This window comes from Papio anubis, chromosome 4 (genome assembly GCF_008728515.1).
Source record: "Papio anubis isolate 15944 chromosome 4, Panubis1.0, whole genome shotgun sequence".
Classification (NCBI taxonomy): domain Eukaryota; kingdom Metazoa; phylum Chordata; class Mammalia; order Primates; family Cercopithecidae; genus Papio; species Papio anubis.
The window spans coordinates 117,949,763-117,972,198 of NC_044979.1; the positions used below are offsets into that span (position 1 = coordinate 117,949,763).

The following is a 22,436-nucleotide window of genomic DNA, read 5'->3' on the forward strand; positions in this document are numbered from 1 at the left end:
AATCAGCTCATTAAGTATGATAACAGTAGCAAAATCAAAACAAGTAAAACAAACAAAAACCTTTTAGGAATTCCATTAGAATTGCATCGAGCCTATAGATCAATATGGGTAGGATTAACATTTTTATGATACGGAGTTTGTTTTGTTTTTGACATGGACTTTCACTCTTGTTGCCCAGGCTGCAGCAGAATGGCGCAATCTTGGCTCACTGCAACCTCCGCCTCCTGGGTTCAAGCAATTCTATTGCCTCAGCCTCCTGAGTAGCCGGGATTACAGGCATGCACTACCACGCCCGACTAATTTTGTATTTTTAGTAGAGATGGGGTTTCTCCATGTTGGTCAGGCTGGTCTTGAACTCCCAACCTCACGTGATCTGCCCGCCTCGGCCTCCCAAAGTGCTGGGATTACAGGTGTGAGGCTCCGTGCCCATCCGGTATGGAGTTTTTTTTAATGCAGTAATGATATTCATCTGTTCATATATTTAGCTTCTCTTTGCTGTCTTTCAATAAAGTTTTATAATTTTCTTCATGAAATAATTGCACATACTTTAGTTAAAATTTTCCCCCAGATACTTTATCTTTTGTTGATAATACAAATCATATGTTATTTTAAAACACCTTTTTTGATTAATACTTGCTATTGTAGAGAGTTATTGTGAGGTAGGTATTGGATTCTCCTCTTGTGAAAGTAAATTCAGAATTTTCTTCCTGTAATATAATATTGTAATATGGTGCAATTGTTGTGCTATATATTTTGAGGCTAAATTATTAAGTATACACATGCATTACATTATTATAGTTTTTTGGTATCAATCTTTTTGTTATGTATTAATCCTCTCAATCATTGATTGATATCCTTATATATTGACAAGGATAATAACATTCTGTGTCTTAAAATCTTTGTGTGATATTAACATAACTAATTTGTTTAATATTTGTCTACCATATCTTTTTCGTCTCTTTAATTTTAACGATTCTATGTCCTTATATTTTAATTGTATCCATTCTAAATAACATATAGCATTTTTTGAAATCAAATATATCAATCCCTCTCTCTATATATATATCACAAACATATATACATATGTATTTGCAAAATTTGTTGTTTAAAGGCCATTTTGTTGGTTGTCATTTTTCTTAATCCTACTTTTTTCTCTTAGAACTTTGTAAATATTGATGCATTCGCATCTAACGTGGAATGTTTTGAGGATATGTTTAAGGCCAGACTGAATTTTTTCTCTTATTGTTAGTGAGTTGCCTTTTTTTTTTTTGTCTGTCTAGACACCTGTAGTAGTCTTTGTTTTTGAAGTTCAATAGCTTGAAGTTTAATGGCCATAGTTTAACTATGACTTGTTTTATTTTTCTGAAATACAGTATACGCTTTCATTCTGCAGATGAAATCTTCTCTATTTCAGGGAAATTCTGCTATCTTATATCTTTGAGGAATAACTTCAAAAAATATTTTATTCCATTTGTTGGATTGTTTACTTTGGGGATGCCAATTTTCCTTATGTTGTATAGTCTTTGTTTTTCAAATATATTAGCTTTTGTGTCTTAATATTTTTGCCTTTAAAAGGTTTTTAAAAATCATTGTTGTTATTGTAAGCTGTTTCTTATTCCAAAAATTGAAATTTAACTAGTATGTATTTTCTTTTTATGGCTTGTAAATCATTTAACATTCCACAGTGATGATTTTTTTTGTTTTTTGTTTTTCCTTAGATCCACAATCTCTTTTTTCACTTATTTGTTTATATCTTTTTTTTGAACCCTTGTATTCTGAATATTTGTCCTTATTAAAGTGTTCTTCTTAATGAGGCACTTGTAAAGAAATTCTTCATTTTATTTGAGTTGTTTCTTATCCAGGCATGCTTTATAACTTTATTTGGTTTGCTTTATCTGTTTTTGTTGGTTTCTTTCCTTCCTAATGTTTAGATAGGAGCTGTGCACTTTGTTTTATTGCCACCCATGGCTGGGGAGTTCAGCCCAGGTATTATATTTGTTCTTGACTCTCTTTTCAATAAATCAGGGATGAGTTTTATTTCTCCCTCAATATCTAGTGTGATCCCAGAGCATATCCTGTATGCTCTAATCATCTATAGAAGGAGAAGATTGGAAATGGTCAGGAGGGCCAGGGAGAAGAGTGAGGGAAATCATCTGAGATGCAATAAAACCTTTATTAGACCAATTGGGCTCTGTGCTCTCCTTTGAAAAATTGTTCAACATTTTATGCCATGTTCAGTTCATCTAGTTGCGGAAATTGTTCTCCAGCTTTGGATTCTTCTCACATTTTGTATGTAGTCCTGGAGGCTTCCCCAAGAGTGAGCCTCATTGTTCACTTTCCTTGTTTATTTGATCATTCTCGGTAGCAGTTTTTCCAACTCCTCTATCAGAAGCAGGAGATAAGGAGACTCCTTTGGGGTGCTCATCTCCATGGATGAGTACTGGGGATAGTTACCAGGATTGTGAGGGGACTTTGTTATAGCTTTAGAGATTGTCAACTGAGTCCGGGTTGAGGCATGGTAAGCTTATCTAATCTGCTCTAGAAACATTTTTTCTTTCTTTCTTTTTTTTTTTTTTCCGTTCTAGTAGTTTTTTTGTATTAGGCAAATACAAGTTTATTCCTGCCTCCTCTAATTTATTTTCTTTTCTCTCCCCCACCCCACCCATTTTGTCTGAAAGAAGAAAAAGTCTGTGAGGAAGTTTCAATGTATCATTTTACGCAGAAGTCCTTTTTGTGTACATGTTCATCTGTATGTATTGCTAATGTCTTCCCAAATGCCACTGTGGCTCAGCTGTGTTGACGGAACGATGGAAAGGTTTACGTTCATGCTCGGGCCACAGGGTGAGAGGACTGGGAGTGGAACAGGGATCTGGGCATCCACGAAATTCGTGGTGAGAAGTGCCTTGCGGATGGGAAGCGCCGGGGTACAGGACTGAACACTTCCACACTCTGCTGGTCGGAGCTTCCCTCCTGGAAGAGTAGGAGGGCTTTGTGGTGGTTTGGTAGTGGGGGGCAGTATTTTGTTAACTGCTAATAGGTTTACCAGACGGTTATTTTTCTTGAGAGGAGAGCCTGTGGCAGCATCTGCGTCAGTGCCATTTGGATAGCAGAAGTGCCAGTTTCTGCTTCTGCTTGGGTCACTTCCTGGTGTTAAGAAGTCAGCACTGGACGATCTGAGATGTGGGAGATACGGTGAAACCCTAGCATTAATCAGACAGCATTCCTATTTAACAGGGATAAGATTCAAAATGTTAAGCAAGATTCAAGGATAATAATGACACATAAGAAAAACGTCACATAAAAATGTGATGAGAAAGGGAAGGCTGCCTTTGCACCCCGGAGAGAAATAGTCTTATGAAAGGGTGATTCACTCACGCACAATGGAAAATGACGCAGCAGAACTGGTGTCTGGCTGCTTTTCTCTTGAATGGAGCAACTTCAGACTCAGAACAATGAAAGATATTTTTTCACTTGTGCTTTTCAGAAGGGCCAGTGACCAGCTTGTAAACAAAACACTCTGAGATATTGTTTTTTAGGTTTAATTGGAATTCTGTTATTATTTCAAGATCCTTAGAGATCTCAACGATAAGATTTTCTTCCAATATTATTTTCATTTGAAACTAGAGACTGAATGTTGATTTTTAAGACTGGACTGATAAATGTTTGTGATTTTAGAGTTGCTACTGACTATTTTAATTTGGCTTTGGCAGGGTCCTTTAAATGATGTTGTCTTGGTGTGAAGGGAACAATATCCGGATACTATAAATAATAGATCGATAAATTAATGGCATGAACGATTTAGACAATAAAAAGGCAAATACAAAATTGGAGAAAATATTTGTAATACTATAAGCCATGAAAAGGCTGAATTCTCTAACTAAAAAATTAAATAGAAAATGATGCTTTTTAAGTCAGTAAAAATAAAGAACAACTTAATAGAAAAATAGGAAACTGGAAGAACAAAGAATTAATAGGCAAGGAATTACTATATGCTTATATTATGCAAAATGCTTGATCTAAGTAATTAAAGTTATCATTATGTTTTTGCCTATCAGCTTGACAAAAAATTAAGTTTGTTAATCCTAGGTGTTATTGAAAGTGTAATCAGAGTAAATGATAATTGGTTTAGTTTTTAATGAGGGCATTTTGGTTATATCCATCCAAATTAAAAATCCACATTAAGAATCATATACACTTTAGTGCAGTAATCCCATTTAGCAATGGTACCTCATGGATATACTTCAAAAGTCAGCCAAATATGTAAAATAAAACCTCATGAAGTTAAAAGTTGGGATTCACTGAATTGCATCTACTTGATTTCATAATGTGCATTGGTTTTAGTATGTTGCTGTTCTGCTATCTGTAATCAACTATAATAGAGTAATATATTTGGTGGTTTTGGACCAAAATGCATGCTACACATGTGTCTGACTTTGATGGCCTTTACCTTTTCAAGAAAACTGTTGCAAACTTGAGCAAAATTTTCCTAGTTGTAATATTTTAATAGTGTCATGTAATGTAAAACATTTAGAAATACTCCTAAGAGAGTTTTCAATGTCAAGCGGAAATGCTTCTCTTCTAAGTAAATACCACCCTAATTGATAAAAAAACAAACAAACAAAAAATACCTCATAATATCACTGGCCCCAAAGAGAAAAACATGCAAATTTTCATGATGAAGCGATTGGTTAAATAAATAAAATCCTACAGTGGAATATTATGTAGTCTCTAAAAGTAACAAGGTAGAACTATAAATGCTGTTATGGAAAATTGGTTCTAACACATAATACATATACATGTATTTTGTAAATATATAGTTTATCCTATAGGAGAATGGTTGTAATTTTTGTGTTCTTTCAAAATTTCTCAACCATACATATGTTTGTTTACATATTTATAATTCAAAGGTTATATGAGTCTTGGGTCTATAAACCATTTTCTGTTTTCTTTATAACCGCTTGTCTTAAAAATAGCTATCATATGTTATTAAAAATGAAAAAGAACAAAAAACCCAAGAAAATTATGTGTTTATTCTTCTTAATGCTATCAAGTTATCATTTAATATGAGGTATATTTTTTATTTTGCTTATGTATATTCAGTCAGAATTAATGATAGAATCTTCCCCCACGACCCTACCCCAATACTCCTGTAACTTATTAATTTGTTACAGAGAATGACCAAAATGACTTAAATAAATAGTTATCTCCTGAGTGTCCTTGACCTTTCTTTATAGTTTAGTTGTGGTCCCTTGAACCAGAGGGCAATCTGCAGACATTTTCTTTGTTATCAGAATGTGTGAAACTGGGTTTCAGGACTGTGTCAGAGAACTTTTTAATCATGATGCACTTTTTGGCACAAGAAATACCTCCTCATGGATTATTTCAAAGATGGTGATTTATTTTTAATTTTTAATTTTTTTTTTGAGATGGAGTCTCACTCTGTTGCCAGACTGGTGTGCAGGGTGTTGCGATCTTGACTCGCTGCAACCTTCACCCCCCGGGTTCAAGCAATTCTCCTGTATCAGCTTCCCGAGTAGCTGGAATTACAGGTGTGTGCCACCACTCCTGGCTAATTTTTTTTTTTTTTTTGTATTTTTGGTAGAGATGGGATTTCACCGTGTTGGCCAGGCTGGTCTTGAACTCCTGACCTCAAGTGGTCCATCTGCCTCAGCCTCCCAAAGTGTTGGGATTACTGGTGTGAGTCACCATGCTCGGCCAAAGAGGGCGATTTCTTTTCTTCTTTAATTACACCAGGGATGGAAAAACTCTTTTCCACCTGTGTTTTGTCTTGATGGCTTTAGGCCACTCATCTGGTCACATTTAGATCTGCCTACAGGGAAGGATTATTGTAATGGGATATGACCATGGCAGTTCAAAGAATAAAGAAACCAAAGTGACCAGAAGTTCATGTTAGTTCAAAACATTATAACTGGGAATCTGGAAGAGTAAGACATCCTCTTCGGTGTTTGATGGAGCATTCTTAACTTGCAGATTTTTAGGTTTTTGTTTGTGCATTTGTTCAATAGCTTGCCTATTTTTTGTCTGGCTATAAACTTTTGTATTTGTAAAATGATGTCATCTGAATTCAGTACAAGATTATCCACCATAAAACAAGTAAAGAACGATGACAGTAAAATTAATTTTATGATAATTGAGGCTTTTCTATTAATTTTTTGAGCTATACCTTATAGTTGGTGATTTTTTCCTCAAATGATTAAATTCTATGTGTCAATGGCAGTTCATTTTCTTTTAACTTTGAAAATTTAAGGTTGTACAAATTATTGCAATCATTTCAAGTAGCTCTTTTGTAGTCTGTGTCAAGAGATTTTACTCCAGTAATCTTAGTTTTAGGAGTTTATTCTAATTTTAAGACAATAATTCAAATGAAAGATTATTTATACACAAAATGTTGCTTAATAGAAGAATGTGTGAATTATGGCATATTCATTAGGTAAGAATTTTATGCAACAAGTAAGCTGATAGTTATAAACCTCATGAGGCAATATTGAAAAATATGCATAAAAAGAAGGAAAATGAGAAGTGGATGCTACCACCAAAGCCAGCAAAATATCTATTTGGGTAAAAAAGTCAGAAACATTAAAGAAATTAGAAAAATAAAAATAGTTGCTATGTTGAAGTATGGGAAATATGGGTGAAGTTATTTATTTCTTTAATTTCTCTAATGTCATAAGTTCTGCAATAAATAAAAATGTACAGAGAAAGGAAAGAAGCAAAGCTGGGTCTGATGAGAGAAGAACAAGGAGATGACACAGTCACAGATCTGGGTGCAATGATAAATAAACTAGGCCTTTTCTGTGGGATCCTGTCCCAAATGACTGTTCTGAGACACAAAGCAGGGATTACAACGACCTCCTTCAATAGATGAAAATATTGTAATATTTTACAATTTATTCAAGTGGTATTGTTTTTTTAAAAATTTTTCTAGGTCCTTTTCCTTGCTGAATTCTTCTGGCCTTGTATCCTGTTTATAATTCTGACAGTACTTCGTTTTCAAGAACCTCCCAGATACAGAGACATTTGTAAGTTTTACTTTTTATATACTTTTTGAATTAATCTTTGGAGAAAAAAACTCATAGCACTCTTTCTCATTTTTTATAAACTCTGAATGCTGAGTAAAACGAATAGATAGGGTTTCATTATGACAATAACAACATATCTGGAGTATATGTCAATAAGCCACAATTTAGGTTTTGTCTTTTAAGAGTGATATTTACACAGGTTCACTCAATCTAGCACACAGATTTATTCTTCCAATTAAAACTGACACAGTTTGGGAATAGGTAGATAGCCATTATAAATATAGAAAGAGTAGAAGAAGTATAAGTGGGAGATGCATTTCACTGTTTATCAGCATGATACTGATAGTAATGTTGATGGTGATGATGATGGTGGTGAGAAAATAATGATGCTGATGATATGATGATGATGGTGAAGATAGTGATGATGGAGATGATGGTGATGATGATGATAGAAATGATGATGGTGATGATAGTTATAATGGTGATGAAGATAATGATAGTGGTGATGGTGATGATAGAGATGATAGTAATGAAGGTGATGATGATGATGAAGATGATGATAGTGATGATGATGTAGATGATAGTAATGATGGTGATGATGATGGAGATATGATGATGGAGATGATGATAGTGATGATGGTGATAATACTAGAGATAATAGTAATGATGATGAAGGCGATAGTGATGATGGTGATGACAATAGTGGTGATCTTGATGGTAATAAAGATGATAGTAATAATGATGGAGATGATCAGGAAAATAGTGATGATGGTGATGATGATGAAGATGATGATAGTGATGAGACTGATTATGATGGAGATAATAGTAATGATGGTGATTATGATGGAGATGACAGTGATGATGGTGATGATAATGGAGATGATAGTGATGATGGTGATGATAATGGAGATGATAGTAATGATGGTGCTGATGATGATAATGGAGATGATGGTGGAGGTAATGATGATTGTGATGATGATTACAATGGAGATGATAATAGTGATGATGGTGTTGTGTTGTTGGTGATAATAGTGATGATGGTGTTGTGTTGTTGGTGATGATAGTGATGATGATGTTGTTGGTGATGATAGTGAAGGTAATGATGGAAATGATGATGATGGTGATGATAGTGATTACTATGATGATATTAACAGTTGTGATGGTGATGCTCTGATACACTATTACTGGTAACTTCCTGTGCCTCAGGAAAGTGGTCAGATGAACCATTTTGTTTATCTGTGTTGAAACCTTAACAAAATCACTCCTTGAGAAATAACGGCTTGCTTTGTCTCTATCAGGCTATACCACTTGTATGTATAATGTGGTTGACACTGTAATCATTACATCAGTGAGGGATTATTAAGTGTTGGGATTTTACCAAAATAGTGTGTCAGTTATATTTAGGTTTTACACATATTAGGACCATTCCTATCAGTTTGTCTTTGTTGTTTGGGGATTCTCCTGTGTGTTGCAGAATGGAAAAATGTAAAACCATGTGAGTAAAATAGCATTTAGGAAAACATAAAAGCTTTTCAGGGTTTCTACTTTATTATTTATTTATTCAATAAACATGTATTGAGTGCCTTTTGTGTTTCAGGCCTTGCTGAGAATAAAATGGTGGACAAGACATTTTCCCTCCCTTTACAGAGCTCATTGTAGGACCAGACTATTACAATGCAGTGGGAAAATTGCCATGATGGGATTTTACACAGGGAGCCGTGTGAGCACACAGGAGGGATGGCCAATCCATTCTAAGGAAAGGCATCTGAGGCAATGTGCAACTTTGTCAGAACAAGGGAGTGCAGAGGAGAAATTGTTTAGGCAGGGCAGACAGCATGGACAAAAGCCTAAAGTGCAACCAAAAAAGGCAGAGATATGGCTGGAGAAGTAAGCAGGGTCAAATAAAGGGCTTTGTATGATGTTGAGGATGGTGAACTCTCAAAGAACATGAAGGAGCCATTGGAAGGTTTCAGGCAAGGTCATAATAAAAAGAGCATGTAGGGGTCACATTCTGGATACTGGAAAAGGTTGAATTAGGGGTGGGGGGAAAGCAACACTACAGAAGGCAAGATCAACTTGTGGAGCTCTGGAGTAACCAGGCAAGAGATGGTTGTGCCCTGAAGCAGGGGGAAGAGGCCAGATTTAATGGACATGAAGGAGGTAAGATGGGCAGAAACAACTGTCTGGATGCATGAGGACAGGGAGGTCTTTGACTGGAACAGTTGAGTGGAGAGTGCACTCCCACCAAACTGACAGGGCACAGGACGTGTAGGGGATTTGGGGAGCTGTGCTCAGCATGACCATCTTGAGTCTGAGGGACTCTTGAGATTGTCAGGGTGAGCCACCTAATCAATCAGATTATGAATTTGGAATCACATAGATGAGGACACCTAAGAAGGAGAAACTTCCAGAATATAGGCCTCAGGAAGAGCACATTCAAGGGATAAACAGAGGAGACAATAAGCAGCAACCAGAGTGCTGGAAGGCAAACAGAGATTTGGAGTCTGCCTCGGAAGCATTGAAAGAAGGAGGCATGGCAGAGTGACAGGTGCTGTTGCTGTGTGCTGCAGGAGTAGATAAGGGCTGACAAGTTCTCCAGGGCAGTTCACTGGAGGGATAGGATGAGGAGGGCGAGGCTGCAACAGCCTGAAGAGCAAAGTGGGTGAGAAAAGGAAAGGTAAGTGATAAAAAAAAAAACAAACCAGGAGTACTATGCAGGAGAAATGGGCAAAACAGGGCAAAAAAAGCTTGCATGCAACCAGAGGATAATATGGTATCAAGACTGATAAGAAGCCTCAAAATGATAGTGGCTAATGCAAAATTGTGAATGATTTAGTTGTAAATGATAGAGAGCACTAAGTCTGCCATCCAGTGTGGTACTAGCTGAGTCCTGCCCTATGGAAAGAGCAGCTTATGATGTTCCTTATCCTCAAAGTTTCCATCCACCTCTTAAACATTTATCAAGCTCTTGCTTTGTATCAGGAGTGCAGTCCAACAAAGATGTGGCCCAAAGAAACACCGGAAATATTTCCCAGAGGTATGCCGATGAGCTTTCCTACAGAAGGGAAGGCTTTGTCAGAGTCTCAAAGGGGCTCAGGAGTCAAAAGTGATCAAGGACTGCACGTTGAAGCTCCATCAAGCCCCCCATCAGCTCTGTGGGGATGAGCATGGCGTGCAACCTTTGTGAACCTCTTCTCTATAAAGACAGCAAATTTCTCCTGGCTCCCAGGGCTGCTGTAAGGGCTTGGAGAGAAAGCCGGTCAGGAGCATGCACTCAGCACCAGGCCTGGCATGGAGATGATTAAAAAAATGCCCGTCCCCCTCCCTCATGCTTCCCACTGTTTTGGGGTGACCTGATGTTACCATGCCAGGTCTTTAATCTTGGAGAGAAAATGTGTCCAGGGCTGAAGTCCTCAGTCTCTGACCCATTGAGCACTCTCTGTGGGGCCATCATTCCTGATGTGTTCCTGGAGAGAGAGATGGGACACAGAAGCCATGCCGAGGAAATGCACTCTCTGGGCACTGTTGCTGACCCCTGAAGTCACCACTGTGTGGAAGATGTTCTGTGTCTGTCCTGTTACAGGAAGAGCTGGCCCCATTCTTATGCTGTGACTGAGAAGGACCTTAGGAAAGGTGATGTGGGTTTTACAATTTTAGAATGAAGCCAAAGACTGCATATATGGGTATTTTCACTAAGAATAAATAATCTTCCAAAGTTAAGATTATTTGCATAGCAAAATGAAATTTCCTGTTAAGTACCTTGAGAGATTAAAGCTTGATAAGCTTTATGTATATGTCTGTCCCAGTAAAATTCTGTTTGTGCTGTTGAAGTTAGGCTTGTGATCACCTATGGTGTGGGCAGGCTGCACATGCAGGTGGACAGGCACAAGCCCAGGGCGCTGCTGCTTCCTCGAGCTATACATGAATGTGAAAACTGCTGCCTGGGCAGCCCTGCCTTTGTGTTCTCACTTTCAGGGACTGGGAAAAGAGAAAAACAAGAAGCGGTCAGGGACCCTGGGGAGACCTAGGAAAGTGCTCCAGGTTTCAGATGGGCCCTGGCAATCCTGGGGTGCTGGACAGGCATCTCCGTTCCAGGCCTGCTCCTGGAGGTAGTGAGGTACAGTAGAATGAATATTTGACCTGGAGTCATTCTTGGGTTTGTGTGTGATCTGGGGAAAGACACACCTGTGATTCTCAGCATCCTCATTGTAAAACATGTTTTTAATTGTATTCCATGAGATGTTCAAGACCTTCACACTCAGTTACTGGTATCACAAGGTGGCCCAAAGATACAAAGCCAAATCTTTAGTCTTGGAGACACACTGTATCCCAAACTAGCATCCTCAAATTATCTGATCCACTGAACACCTCACTGTGGTGACTTCCATTCCTCATGTGTTCCTCAGAAAAACAGGACACAGAAATTATGCTAGGAAAATACACCTTTTATTGCTAGCTGGGATATAACCCCAAATTCTTTTATGGTATATTATTCTAGAGCACTGAGCCTTGTGTCTGCTAATAACTCCATTTGTTCCCTTAGCTAAAAACCTATTCATGTATTTTTCAATTCATTCATTTCGTGAGTGTCTTCTATGTGAGAGGCATTGTGCTGAATGCTGGGCATAGGGAGTCTCTAACTCCTGGATCATCTCCCTGACCAAATTAGATGTGAGCAGTAAGGCTGTCAGCAGGGTTTCATGAGCTACATCATATTAGATTACGATGGTAATCGTAGCTTTCTTTCTATTTTTTTTTGAGACGGAATTTTGCTCTCGTCGCCCATGCTGGAGTGCAATGGCACGATCTTGGCTCACCGCAACCTCTGCCTCCTGGATTCAAGTGGTTCTCCTGCCTCAGCCTCCTGAGTAGCTGGGATTACAGGCACCTGCCACCACACCCAGCTAATTTTTGTATTTTTTTTTTTAGTAGAGACAGGATTTCAACACATTGGCCAGGCTGGTCTCAAACCCCTGACCTCAGGTGATCTACCCACCTCGGTCGACCTCCCAAAGTGCTGGGATTACAGGTGTGAGCCACCACACCCGGCTGGTAATCACAAGTTTCAAGTTGTTGCAGCCATCAGCATCCTCACTACTCCCACTCTCCTGGTGGTGTGAAGGAAGGATATGGTTGGGGATGTGTAAACAGCATGTTATCCACAGAGGTGGCTATTTTCTAGTGACGTTTGTCCTGAAAAGTCCTATTCCGTGTAGAAAGACTTTTTTTTTTTGTATTACACAATATTTAACAACTATATTTAAGCATTCAGAATTCAACTGGCATTAAGCTTGAAGTTTTTGCTAAAACTAAAAACTCCTACATTTTTATATGAGATGGGAAGAAGCATCCTTTTTATTCTTCCTGCTCGCAGCTTGTTCATAGAGAGCCATGTCTGGAAGCTTGGCTGTGCATCAGAGGTATTTCCACTCGGTGAATGGGGAATCTCGTGAATCCTGTAGCTATGGCTGCTCAGAGCCGTTCTGCCTTGAAACATGAATATTGACCCTGGAAGAAAGGTGTTAGATATAAAGATGTTTCATTTTGTTTGATTTTTTTTTTTTGTCTGAGTCCTTAGATCTCCTTTAAATTAACAGCAAGGTTAATACTATAATAATATATTATATTACAATTTCAACTCAACAGGAATTCCATTTCTGGTAGTAGGTATATGGACTTATTTCTTCTTTGCATCTATTTCTAGGTTATTTGCAGCCCCGAGATCTGCCCAGCCGTGGTGTTATCCCCTTTGTTCAAAGCCTTCTTTGTAACACTGGATCAAGGTGCAGGAACTTCAGCTATGAAGGGTCGATGGAGCATCATTTTCGGTAAGAGAAGCACAAAGATCTTTTTCAAAAATCTCAGAAAGCTGACACGTAGGACAGGCCTCTGCTTTTTGTAAAGCCTCAATAATTTGGGATAGGTCAGAGATCATGAGAAGTATAGAAATTAAAGTTTTATTAAATTCAGAGTCACATAATTCTGGCTGCAACTAATGGTTAGCTTCCAGCAGGAGATCTTGCCACTGCCACCTGCAGGACTCACAGGGTAATAACTGATTAGCAAATGCTATTTGCATGTGATAATTTGTTTTCTGTAGGTTAAAATTATGACTTCAAAATTACTTGTCTAGCCAACTTTTCATTTTAGTGCCACATGCCCCTAGAACAATTATTTTTTGAGCTACCTACTGGGTTTTTTCTACTGTGCTATTAGTTGACCAGAATCCTGTCCCTAGCTGACAGCAAATAAAAACTGGGCAGTACTGCTTTATTTGTCATAAACCACCTAAATGGACTACAGGACAGGTAAGTTGCTTTCTCTGAGTCTCTGAATGCTGAGCTATGCAACTGACACTGTAGTTGGCCTTAAAACTCAAGAAGAGAAGGAGAAGAAGAGACGAAGTGAGGGAGTTTCACTTGGGGGATCCTGAATGCCCTGGAAACTTCTCCCAGGTGAAGTTAGGAAGGGAAGCAAGTGACTAGTTGATTATGAGAGTTTGCATTAACAGGTATGAATGATCTGAGTTTTATTTAATCTGTATTTACTAATATTAAATAATCTAAGATGTTTAAATGTAAAGCAAATGTTGACATATATGATCTTTATCCTCCACCTTTAAGTTACAAGAGGAAAATTAAAAGTTTCCAGATAATTTTCGGCACATCAGGTACAATATTTATAAATGGTGTTGTTTTAGTTCATTTGGGCTGCTATAATGAATACCATGAACTGTGTGGCTTATAAGAAATAAATATTTATTTCTCATAGTTTTGGAGGCTGGGAAGTCCAAGATCAAGGTGCCAGCTGATCTGGTATCTGGTGAGAACCCTTTCCATAATAAATGACACCTTCCAGCTGTGTTCTCACATAATGGAAGGGATGAGGCAGCTCTCCAGGGTCTCTTTAATAAGGGCACTAACCCTATTCATGAAGGCTCTGTCCTCAAGATCTAATCACCTCCCCTATATCATCTTAGGGGTTACGTTTCAACATAAAAAGTTGGGCATGGGAGATGCCAACTTTCAGACCATAGTAGGTGCTTACTTTTTCTGAGACAAATCATATAGAAATATGATATAAAGAGGCTAATTTGAAAATACTGCAAAGTCATAACCCTGAAAAGTTCAATGGCCTTTTCTTGAATGTGTGGAGAAGGGAAATATACAAAACTGTCTTTCTTGGAAGCATTAAAAGAGCTTGAGACTTAGCAGAGTCTTTATTTCAAGTCTTCTTACATCTCTTCCTTACTTGGAATGGGAAGTTTAAATGATGTTGAAGTGGAAAGGATACGATTTTGAGGCTAAACAATACTGGCTCTGTTACCTTTGGTTCTGTGAATCTGTGCAAATTAATTAACCTCTCTGAATCTGTTCACTCACTTTAAGTTTTGTGAATGTTAAAAACAAATATAGAAAACATCTAGCACAATGCATGGCACAGAGGCATTCAACCAATGGGAGTTAATAATAACAAATTCTTATTACTGTGGCTGTAACAATTATAAAAATACTACTTGAAGCCCAGGCGTGGTGGCTCACACCTGTAATCCCAGCACTTTGGGAGCCTGAGGCGGGCAGATCGCCTGAGACAAGGGGTTCAAGACCAGCCTGGCCAACATAGTGAAACCCTGTCTCTACTAAAAATATGAAAAAAATAGCCGATGTGGTGGCGGGTGCCAGCTATTGGGGAGACTGAGGCAGGAGAATTGCTTGAACCCAGGGGGAGGTCGCAGTGAGCCAAGATCGTGTCACTGCACTCCAGCCTGGGTGACAGAGTGAGACTCAGTCTGAAACAAACAAACAAAAAACCCAAAATTACTTGATACCAGGAAGTAATCTACCTTTGTTTTCTTTGTGTTTTTCCATGTCAACATCCTCACTTCAATGTGCAGAAATTCAGGGATTATAAAAGCAACCTGGTGAGATTCTTCACCTAACATTCTGAGAGTGGTAGTCAGGTGAATAGTTTACCAGCATTGCAAAGCCTTTAACTTTGAGAACCAAGAATGAAATTCCCCACCTTGTCTAGTAGCGCCCAAGGAAGAGGTATAAGAAATACAAAATAAAATAGGGAAAGGAAATTTTTAGGAGTAAGGAAAGAGGGGAGAGGGAGAAAGGAGACAAGGAAGAGTGAAGCATGCTGTCAATAGACCTGGCTATTCGACTAAGTAGATTTCATGTGTTTTCATATTGGAGCAACTGTGGATTCAACTGAAGTTCAAACCCATAAATAAAGACTCATTCCTGATTATTTTGTGGTAATTGTCTCGGTTTAAAAACACCTGAAAGCAGCTGGGTGCAGTGGCTCACGCCTGTAGTCGCAGTGCTTTGGGTGGCCAAGGTGGGCGGATCACGAGGTCAGGAGTGTGACACCACCCTGGCCAACACAGTGAAACCTCATCTTTACTATAAATACAAAAATTAGCTGGGCGTGGTGGCGGGCGCCTGTAGTCCGAGCTACTCACGAGGCTGAGGCCGGAGAATTGCTTGAACATGGGAGGCAGAGGCTGCAGCAAGCCGAGTTTGCGCCACTGCACTCCAGCCTGGGCAACAGAATGAGAATCTGTCTCCAAAAAAACCCACAAAAACAACAAACAAACAAACAAAAACCAAAGATACAAAAACAAAAACAAAAAAATCTGAAAGCAAGTGTCACAGCTAATTTAGTTCGTAAGTTTCTGTGACCTTTCTAATTCCTTAGGTAAGTTCACTTTGGGCAGAAATCCCAGGTACCATCTGATGTAGTTTATGATTAGGAAAATCAGCTTCCTCATTCCTGCTTTTGTTGGGGGGTTTCCCCTTCATTTAACAAGAGGATTTCAGAAACATGAAGCACTGCAGGAAACAGAACTGGATATTCTTGCGAGTGTTAGTGGTCACTCCTATTTTGTTTAGTTTAAAATGCTTTGTAATGCTAATATGCCGTCTAAACCCGCCCCTCACTTCCCTTTCACTGTCTGACTACCTTCGGGAGGCTGATCGCCACACCCATGTCGGGGCACGCCCACCCTTGGTCTACAGCACCCGGTGCCTTGCCTTCTCGGCTTTGGTTGGGTGACCTTTCATTTGCAGTTTCTTGAAACGTTTCCAGCCATTTCCTACTGGTCTCATTTGGTGGTCATCAATATTTTTATTTTTTTGTCCATTCTCAAACATGCCCAGATACCCCGAGGATCATGTGACCCTCTCTGCCTCTTTTGCAACAACCATACTGCCTGGTTCCTAGCCTTACTTGATTATCACCTGCTGCCGCCTCCCCTCAGCTTCTCAGTTTGCTTTTCACTCTCTTGACTCTTGACGCTCTTTTTTTTGAGACGGAGTTTTGCTCTTGTTGCCCACGCTGGAGTGCAATGACGCGATCTCGGCTCACGGCAACCTCCGCCTCCTAGACTTTGTTTGTTGTTGAGACAGAGTCTGGCTCTCTGCTGCCCAGCACTGCAACCTCTGCCTCCCGGGTTCAAGCGATTCTCCTGCCTCATCCTCCTGATTAGCTGGGACTACATTGCCCAGACCAATATCCTGGAGTGTTTCCCCAATGTTTTATTCTATTAGTTTCATAGTTTCAGGTCTTAGATTTAAGTCTTTAATCAATTTTGATTTTTTTTTTTTTAATGTGGCAAGAGATAGGGGTTTAGTTTCATTCTGCATATGGGTATCCACTTTTCTCAGCAGCGTTTATTGAAGAGACTGTTCTTTCCTCATTGAATGTTCTTGGAGCCTTTGTAAAAAATAAGGACTGTAATGTGTGGATTTATTTCTGGGTTCTCTGTTCTGTTCCATTGATCTATGTGTCTGTTTTCATGACAATACCATGCTGACTTGGTTACTAAAGTTTTGTAGTATATTTTGAAGTCAGGTAATGTGATGCCACCAGCTTTGCTCTTTTTGCTCAGGATTGCTTTGGCTATTTTAGGTCTTTGTAGTGGCATATAAATTTTAGGATTTTAAAAAATGGTTTTTTTCCCCCTATTTCTATGAAGAACATCTTTGGTATTTTCATAGCGATTGTATTGAATCTGCGGATTGCTTTGGGGAGGATGGACATTTTAACAATATTGATTCTTCCAATCCATGAACATGGAGCATCTTTCTAATTTTTGTGTGTCCTCTTCAATTTCTTTCATCAGGGTTTTATAGTTTTCATTGCAAGGATTTTTTACTTCTTTGGTTAGGTTTATTCCTAGGTATGTTATTTTATTGGTAGCTATTATAAACGAGATTGCTTTCTTGGTCTCTTTTTCACATTGTTCACTGTTAGTGTATATAAATGCTATTGATTTTTCTTTGTTAATTTTGTATCCTTCAACTTTACTGAATTTGTTTATCGGTTCTAATAGTTTCTTGGTGGAGTCTTTAGGTTTTTCTCAATATGAGATCATGTCATATGCAAACAAGGATAATTTGACTTCTTCCTTTCCAATTTGGATGTCCTTTATTTCTTTCTGTTGCTGGATTGTTCTGACTGGGACTTCCAGTATTATGTTGCATAAAAGTAGTGAAAGTGGGCATTCTTGTTCCAAATCTTAAAGAAAAGATCTTCAGTTTTCCCCGATTCAGTATGATAGTAACAGTGATTTTGTCATATAAGGTGTTTATTGTGCTTGACTGTATTCCTTCTATATCCAGTTTTTTGAGAGTTTGTATCATAAAGGAATGTTGAATTTTATCTAATGCTTTTTCAATGTCTATTGATATGATTGTATAGTCTTTGTCTTTTGTGTTTTGATGTGATGTATCACATTGATTAATTTGCATATGTTAAATCACTCTTGTGTCCTTGGGATGGATGAATTCCACTTGGTCATAATAAATGATCTTTTAAATGTAATATTAAATTCGATTTTGTCAGTATTTTGTTGAGAATTTTTGCATCTATGTTCATCAGAAATATTGGCCCCTAGTTTTCTTTTTTGTTATTTTTTGTGTGGATGTCTAGTTTTGGTATCAGGGTAATACTGGCACTGCAGAACGAGTTTGACAGTATTCCTTCCTCTTCAACCTTTTGGATTAGTTTGAGTAGGATTGGTATTAGTTCTTGTTTAAATGGTAAAATTCAGCAGTGAAGCCATTGTTTGGGTCCTGAGCTTTTCTTTGAAGGGAGAATGTTTATTACTGCTCTCTTATTACCTGGTAGTGGTTTATTCAAGTTTTGGATTTCTTTATGGTTCAATCTTGGTGTTGCAAGTATCTAGGAATTTATTATTTTTTTCTCAGTTTTTCAATTGAAGAGAACACACAAAAAATATAAAGATATTCTATGTCCATGGATTGGAAGAATCAATATTAATAAAATGTCCATACTCCCGGCATGAACCTGGGAGACAGAGCTTGCAGTGAACCGAGATCGTGCCACTGTACTCCAGCCAGGGTGACAGAGCAAGACTCTGCTCCAATGATTCTTTGTTGCTTTTCTGTTTGAATGATCTGTTCAATGCAAAATATGGGGTGTCAAAGTCTCCAGCTGTTATTATATTGAGATCTGTCTCTCTCTTTAGCTCTGTTAATATTTGCTTTTTATATATGGATGCTCCAGAGTTGGGTGCATTTATATTATTTTATTTATATTATTATATTTATATTACATTTCCCTGTCTGACAGGTCACATATCTCTGTCACTCCAGGATTGGTCACTGATGACTTATTTAGTTTGGTGAGGTCGTGTTTTTCTGGATGTTCTTGATGCTTGTGGATGTTCATTAATGGCTGAGCATTGAAGAGTTAGGCATTTATTCCAATCTTTGTAGTCTGGGCTTGTTTGTACTCATCCTTCTTGAGAGGACTTTCCAAGAATTCAAAGAGGAATAAATGTTGTGACCCAAGCCTGTGGTCACTGCAGCTGTTTCAGCACTAGCTGCTTCATTCCTAAGCCCAAGAATACTGCAACTCTTGGAGGCTCCCAGGTAATCAGCCTTGTTGGACTTAGGGAAGTTAAGAGAGCATTCTCTGGGTTACCAGTTGAAGTCTCTTGCTCTCTTCCTTCTGTTTCCCGTAATCAGAAGGAGTATCTTTCCACACAGGGCTGTTTGGAATTGGGGGAGGGGTGATGCAGGCACTCCCATGACACCATGTTGGATCACAACTGAAGCTCATGTTCTTCCTGACCAGTACAGTACTGGGGCTTACCTGAGACCCATGGCCACTACTTCCTGCCTGCTGCTGATGTTCATTCAAGGCTCAAGGTCACCTTACTCAGCAGGAAGCCAATCCTGCTGGGACTGAGTCCATCCCATCAGGGCAGCAGATTCTCATCTGGCCTAGATGTGTTTAGAAATGCCATTGGGAAGAAAAGGCCTGGAATCAGGGGCTTCAGAAATCTGCCTATTACTTTATTTTACAGTGGCTGAACTGGTATTCAGCTTGCAAGACAAAGTCCTCTGTAATATTCCTTCTCTCTTCCTCAAGCAGAAGTCTTTCCCCAAGCTCCACTGCCTGGAGTTGGGGAGGGTTGATGTAAGCACTCTAATGCCTACTACAGCTGGTATTGCATTGGCACTGCAATTCCCCTGCCTTCAAAACCAGTAGAATACCAGGGCTTATCTAAGGACTGCAGTTTTTGTGGCCTGACTGCCACTCAAATTTATCTGGGATCCCAAACCACTTTATCAGCCTGTAGTGAGGTCAGCCAGGACTTGGATACCTCTTGCTGGGGCACAGGATTCTCATCTGGCTCAGGGCTGGTCTAAATGCTCCCTCTGTGGGCACCAGTAGAATTCTGCCCTTTTTTGCATTCTATTGTGACAGGGCAGCACTGACTTTCAGTACAAAGATTCACACTCAGTTTGCTCTCCCTCCCTCAAGCACACAGAATCTTTCTCCATGCTGCACTGCCTGGGATTGAGTGAGAAGAGGTAGGCAACACAAGACTGTCCTAACTTCTTCAAGGCCTCTTTCCATCTTAAATGTTATGAACATTAAAAAATAAATCTTTGTGTGGACAAATATTTTAATTTTTCTTGGGTTAATACCTAGGAGTAGAATTCTTGAGATAAATGTTTAGTGTATGTTTAGCTATACAATATATGTCCAGGCTATTTGCCAAAGTGTTGTGCAATTTTATACTCCCAACATCAATACATAAGAATTCCAGTTGTTCCACATTCTTGTTAACACTTGTTATTATGTTGTTCTCTTTAACTTTAGCCTTTATACTGTTGTATTGTGCTTTCTAATTGTAGTTTTAATTTACGTTTTCTTGATCAGAAATGATGTTAAGCATCTTTTTATATGTTTATTGGCCATTTCAATTTTTTTTGAGGAAAGTGTTCGAATATTTTATACAATTGATTTTTTATTTTTAGTTTTATTGAATTCTTAGAGTTTTTTTAACATATGCTGGTCACAAGTCTTTAATCATATGTATGCATATTATACATGTATTGTAAATATTATTTTCTAATTTATGCTCCGTCTTTTGAAGAGCAGGGGTTATTTATTTTGATAAAATATAATTATCATTTTTTCTATTTTGATTTGTGCTTTTTGTGTTTTTCTTTAACAAAGAAATATTTGCCTAATATTTTTGAAGATCATTCAGATTTTTTCCTGTATTTTCTTTTAATAATTTTAGCTTTTGTTTACAGGTACAATTTATTTTCAGTTTATTTCTTTCTATGGTGTGAGGTAACTTTTGAGGTTTATCTTTTTAAGTATGTATATACAATTCTAGTAGCATTTGTTGAAAAAACTATTCTATTTCATTAAAATACATTGGGACCTTTGTTTAAAATCAATTGATTTGTTAATAGTATGAAGGACTGTTTTTGGACTCTCAGATCTGTAGGTTTAGTTTCACAACATCACAATATAGCAAGTATTGCAATAAAGTGAGTCACATACATTTTTTAGTTTTTCATTGCATATAAAATTTATGTTTATATTGTAGTCTATTAAGTGTGCAATAGCATTGTCTAAAAAATGTACACACCTTAATTAAAAGAACACTTTATTGCTAAAAAATGCTCATGATCATCTGAGCCAATCTTTTTCCTGGTGAAGATCTTGTTTTGTTGCTGATGACTGCTGACTGATCAAGGTGGTGGTTGCTGGAGATGGAAGTGGCTGTGGCTATTTCTTTAAGCAAGACAGAAATGAAGTTTACTGCATCATTGACTATTTCTTTCATGAAATATTTCTCTGTAGCATGTGATGCTGTTTTATAGCATTTACTTACAGTGGGACTTCTTTCAAAATGAGAGTCAATCTTCTGAAACTCTGTCACTGACTTACCAACTAATTTTATGTAATATTCTAAATCCTTTGTTATCATTTCAATAATGTCCACAGCATCTTCACCAGAAGTAGATTCCATCTCAAGAAACCACTTTGCTTGCTTATCCATAAGAAGCAACTCCTCATTCATTAGTTTTATTATGAGATTGCAACAATTCTGTCACATTTTAAGGCTCCACTTCTAATAGTAGTTCTTTTGCTATTTCCATCACATCTGCGGTTACTTCCTCCACTGAAGTCTGGAACCCACTCAAAATCATCCATACATTTGAATCACTATCTATGACTCTATAGCTTTATGAAATGCATTTCTTAAATAATAAGATTTGAAATTTGAAGTTACTTCTTTCTCCACATGCTGCAGACTGGATGTTTGTTAGCAGGCATGAAAACATTAATCTCCTTGTACATCTTCATTGGAGCTCTTGGATGACTGGCTGCATGATCAATGAGCAGTAATATTTTGAAAACATTTTTTTTCTGAGCAGTAGGTTTTGACAGTGAGTTTAAGATATTCAGTAAAATATGCTGTAAACAGAGGTGCTGTCATCTAAGCTTTGGTGTTCCATTTATAGAGCACAGACACAGTTGATTTAGCATAATTCTTAAGGGCCCTAGGATTTTTGGAATGGTAAATAAACATTGGCTTCAACTGAAGGTCACCAGCTGTATTAGTCCCTAACAAGAGTCAGCCTGTCCGTTGAAACTTTGAAGGCAGGCATTGACTTCTCCTCTCTAGTTAATGAAAGTCCTAGATAACATCTTCCAATGCAAGGCTGTTTCATGTGCACTGAAAATTTGTTGTTTAGTGTAGACACTTACACCAATTATTTTAGTTAGATCTTCTGGAAAACTTGCTTCAGCTTCTTTATCAATGCTTACATCTTCACTTTGCACTTTTATGTAAGGGAGATGGTTTATTTCCTGAACCCTCATGAACCAACCTCTGCTAGCTTCAAACTTTTCTTCTGCAGCTTCCTCACCTCTCTCAGGCTTCATAGAACTGGAGAGAATTAGGACCATTCTCTGGATTAGACTTTGGCTTAAGGAAATGTTGTGGCTGATTGCATCTATCCAGACCTCTAAAACTTTTTCCATATCACTTTCTTATCATTTGTGTTTTCACTGGAGTGGCACTTTTAATTTTCTTTAAGAACCTTTTCT

At 38.1% G+C, this 22,436-nt stretch overlaps 1 protein-coding gene across 1 annotated transcript in view; it reads left to right on the forward strand.

The window, feature by feature from the left end:
* ABCA13 (ATP binding cassette subfamily A member 13) overlaps window positions 1-22,436 on the forward strand; it is a 492,370-nt gene that overhangs the window by 17,630 nt on the left and 452,304 nt on the right. Inside the window, exons 2-3 of the mRNA XM_017956721.3 lie at window positions 6,947-7,040; window positions 12,745-12,868. Of these exons, the coding sequence (XP_017812210.3) occupies window positions 6,947-7,040; window positions 12,745-12,868 (218 nt within the window). The remainder of the gene's footprint in view (window positions 1-6,946; window positions 7,041-12,744; window positions 12,869-22,436) is intronic.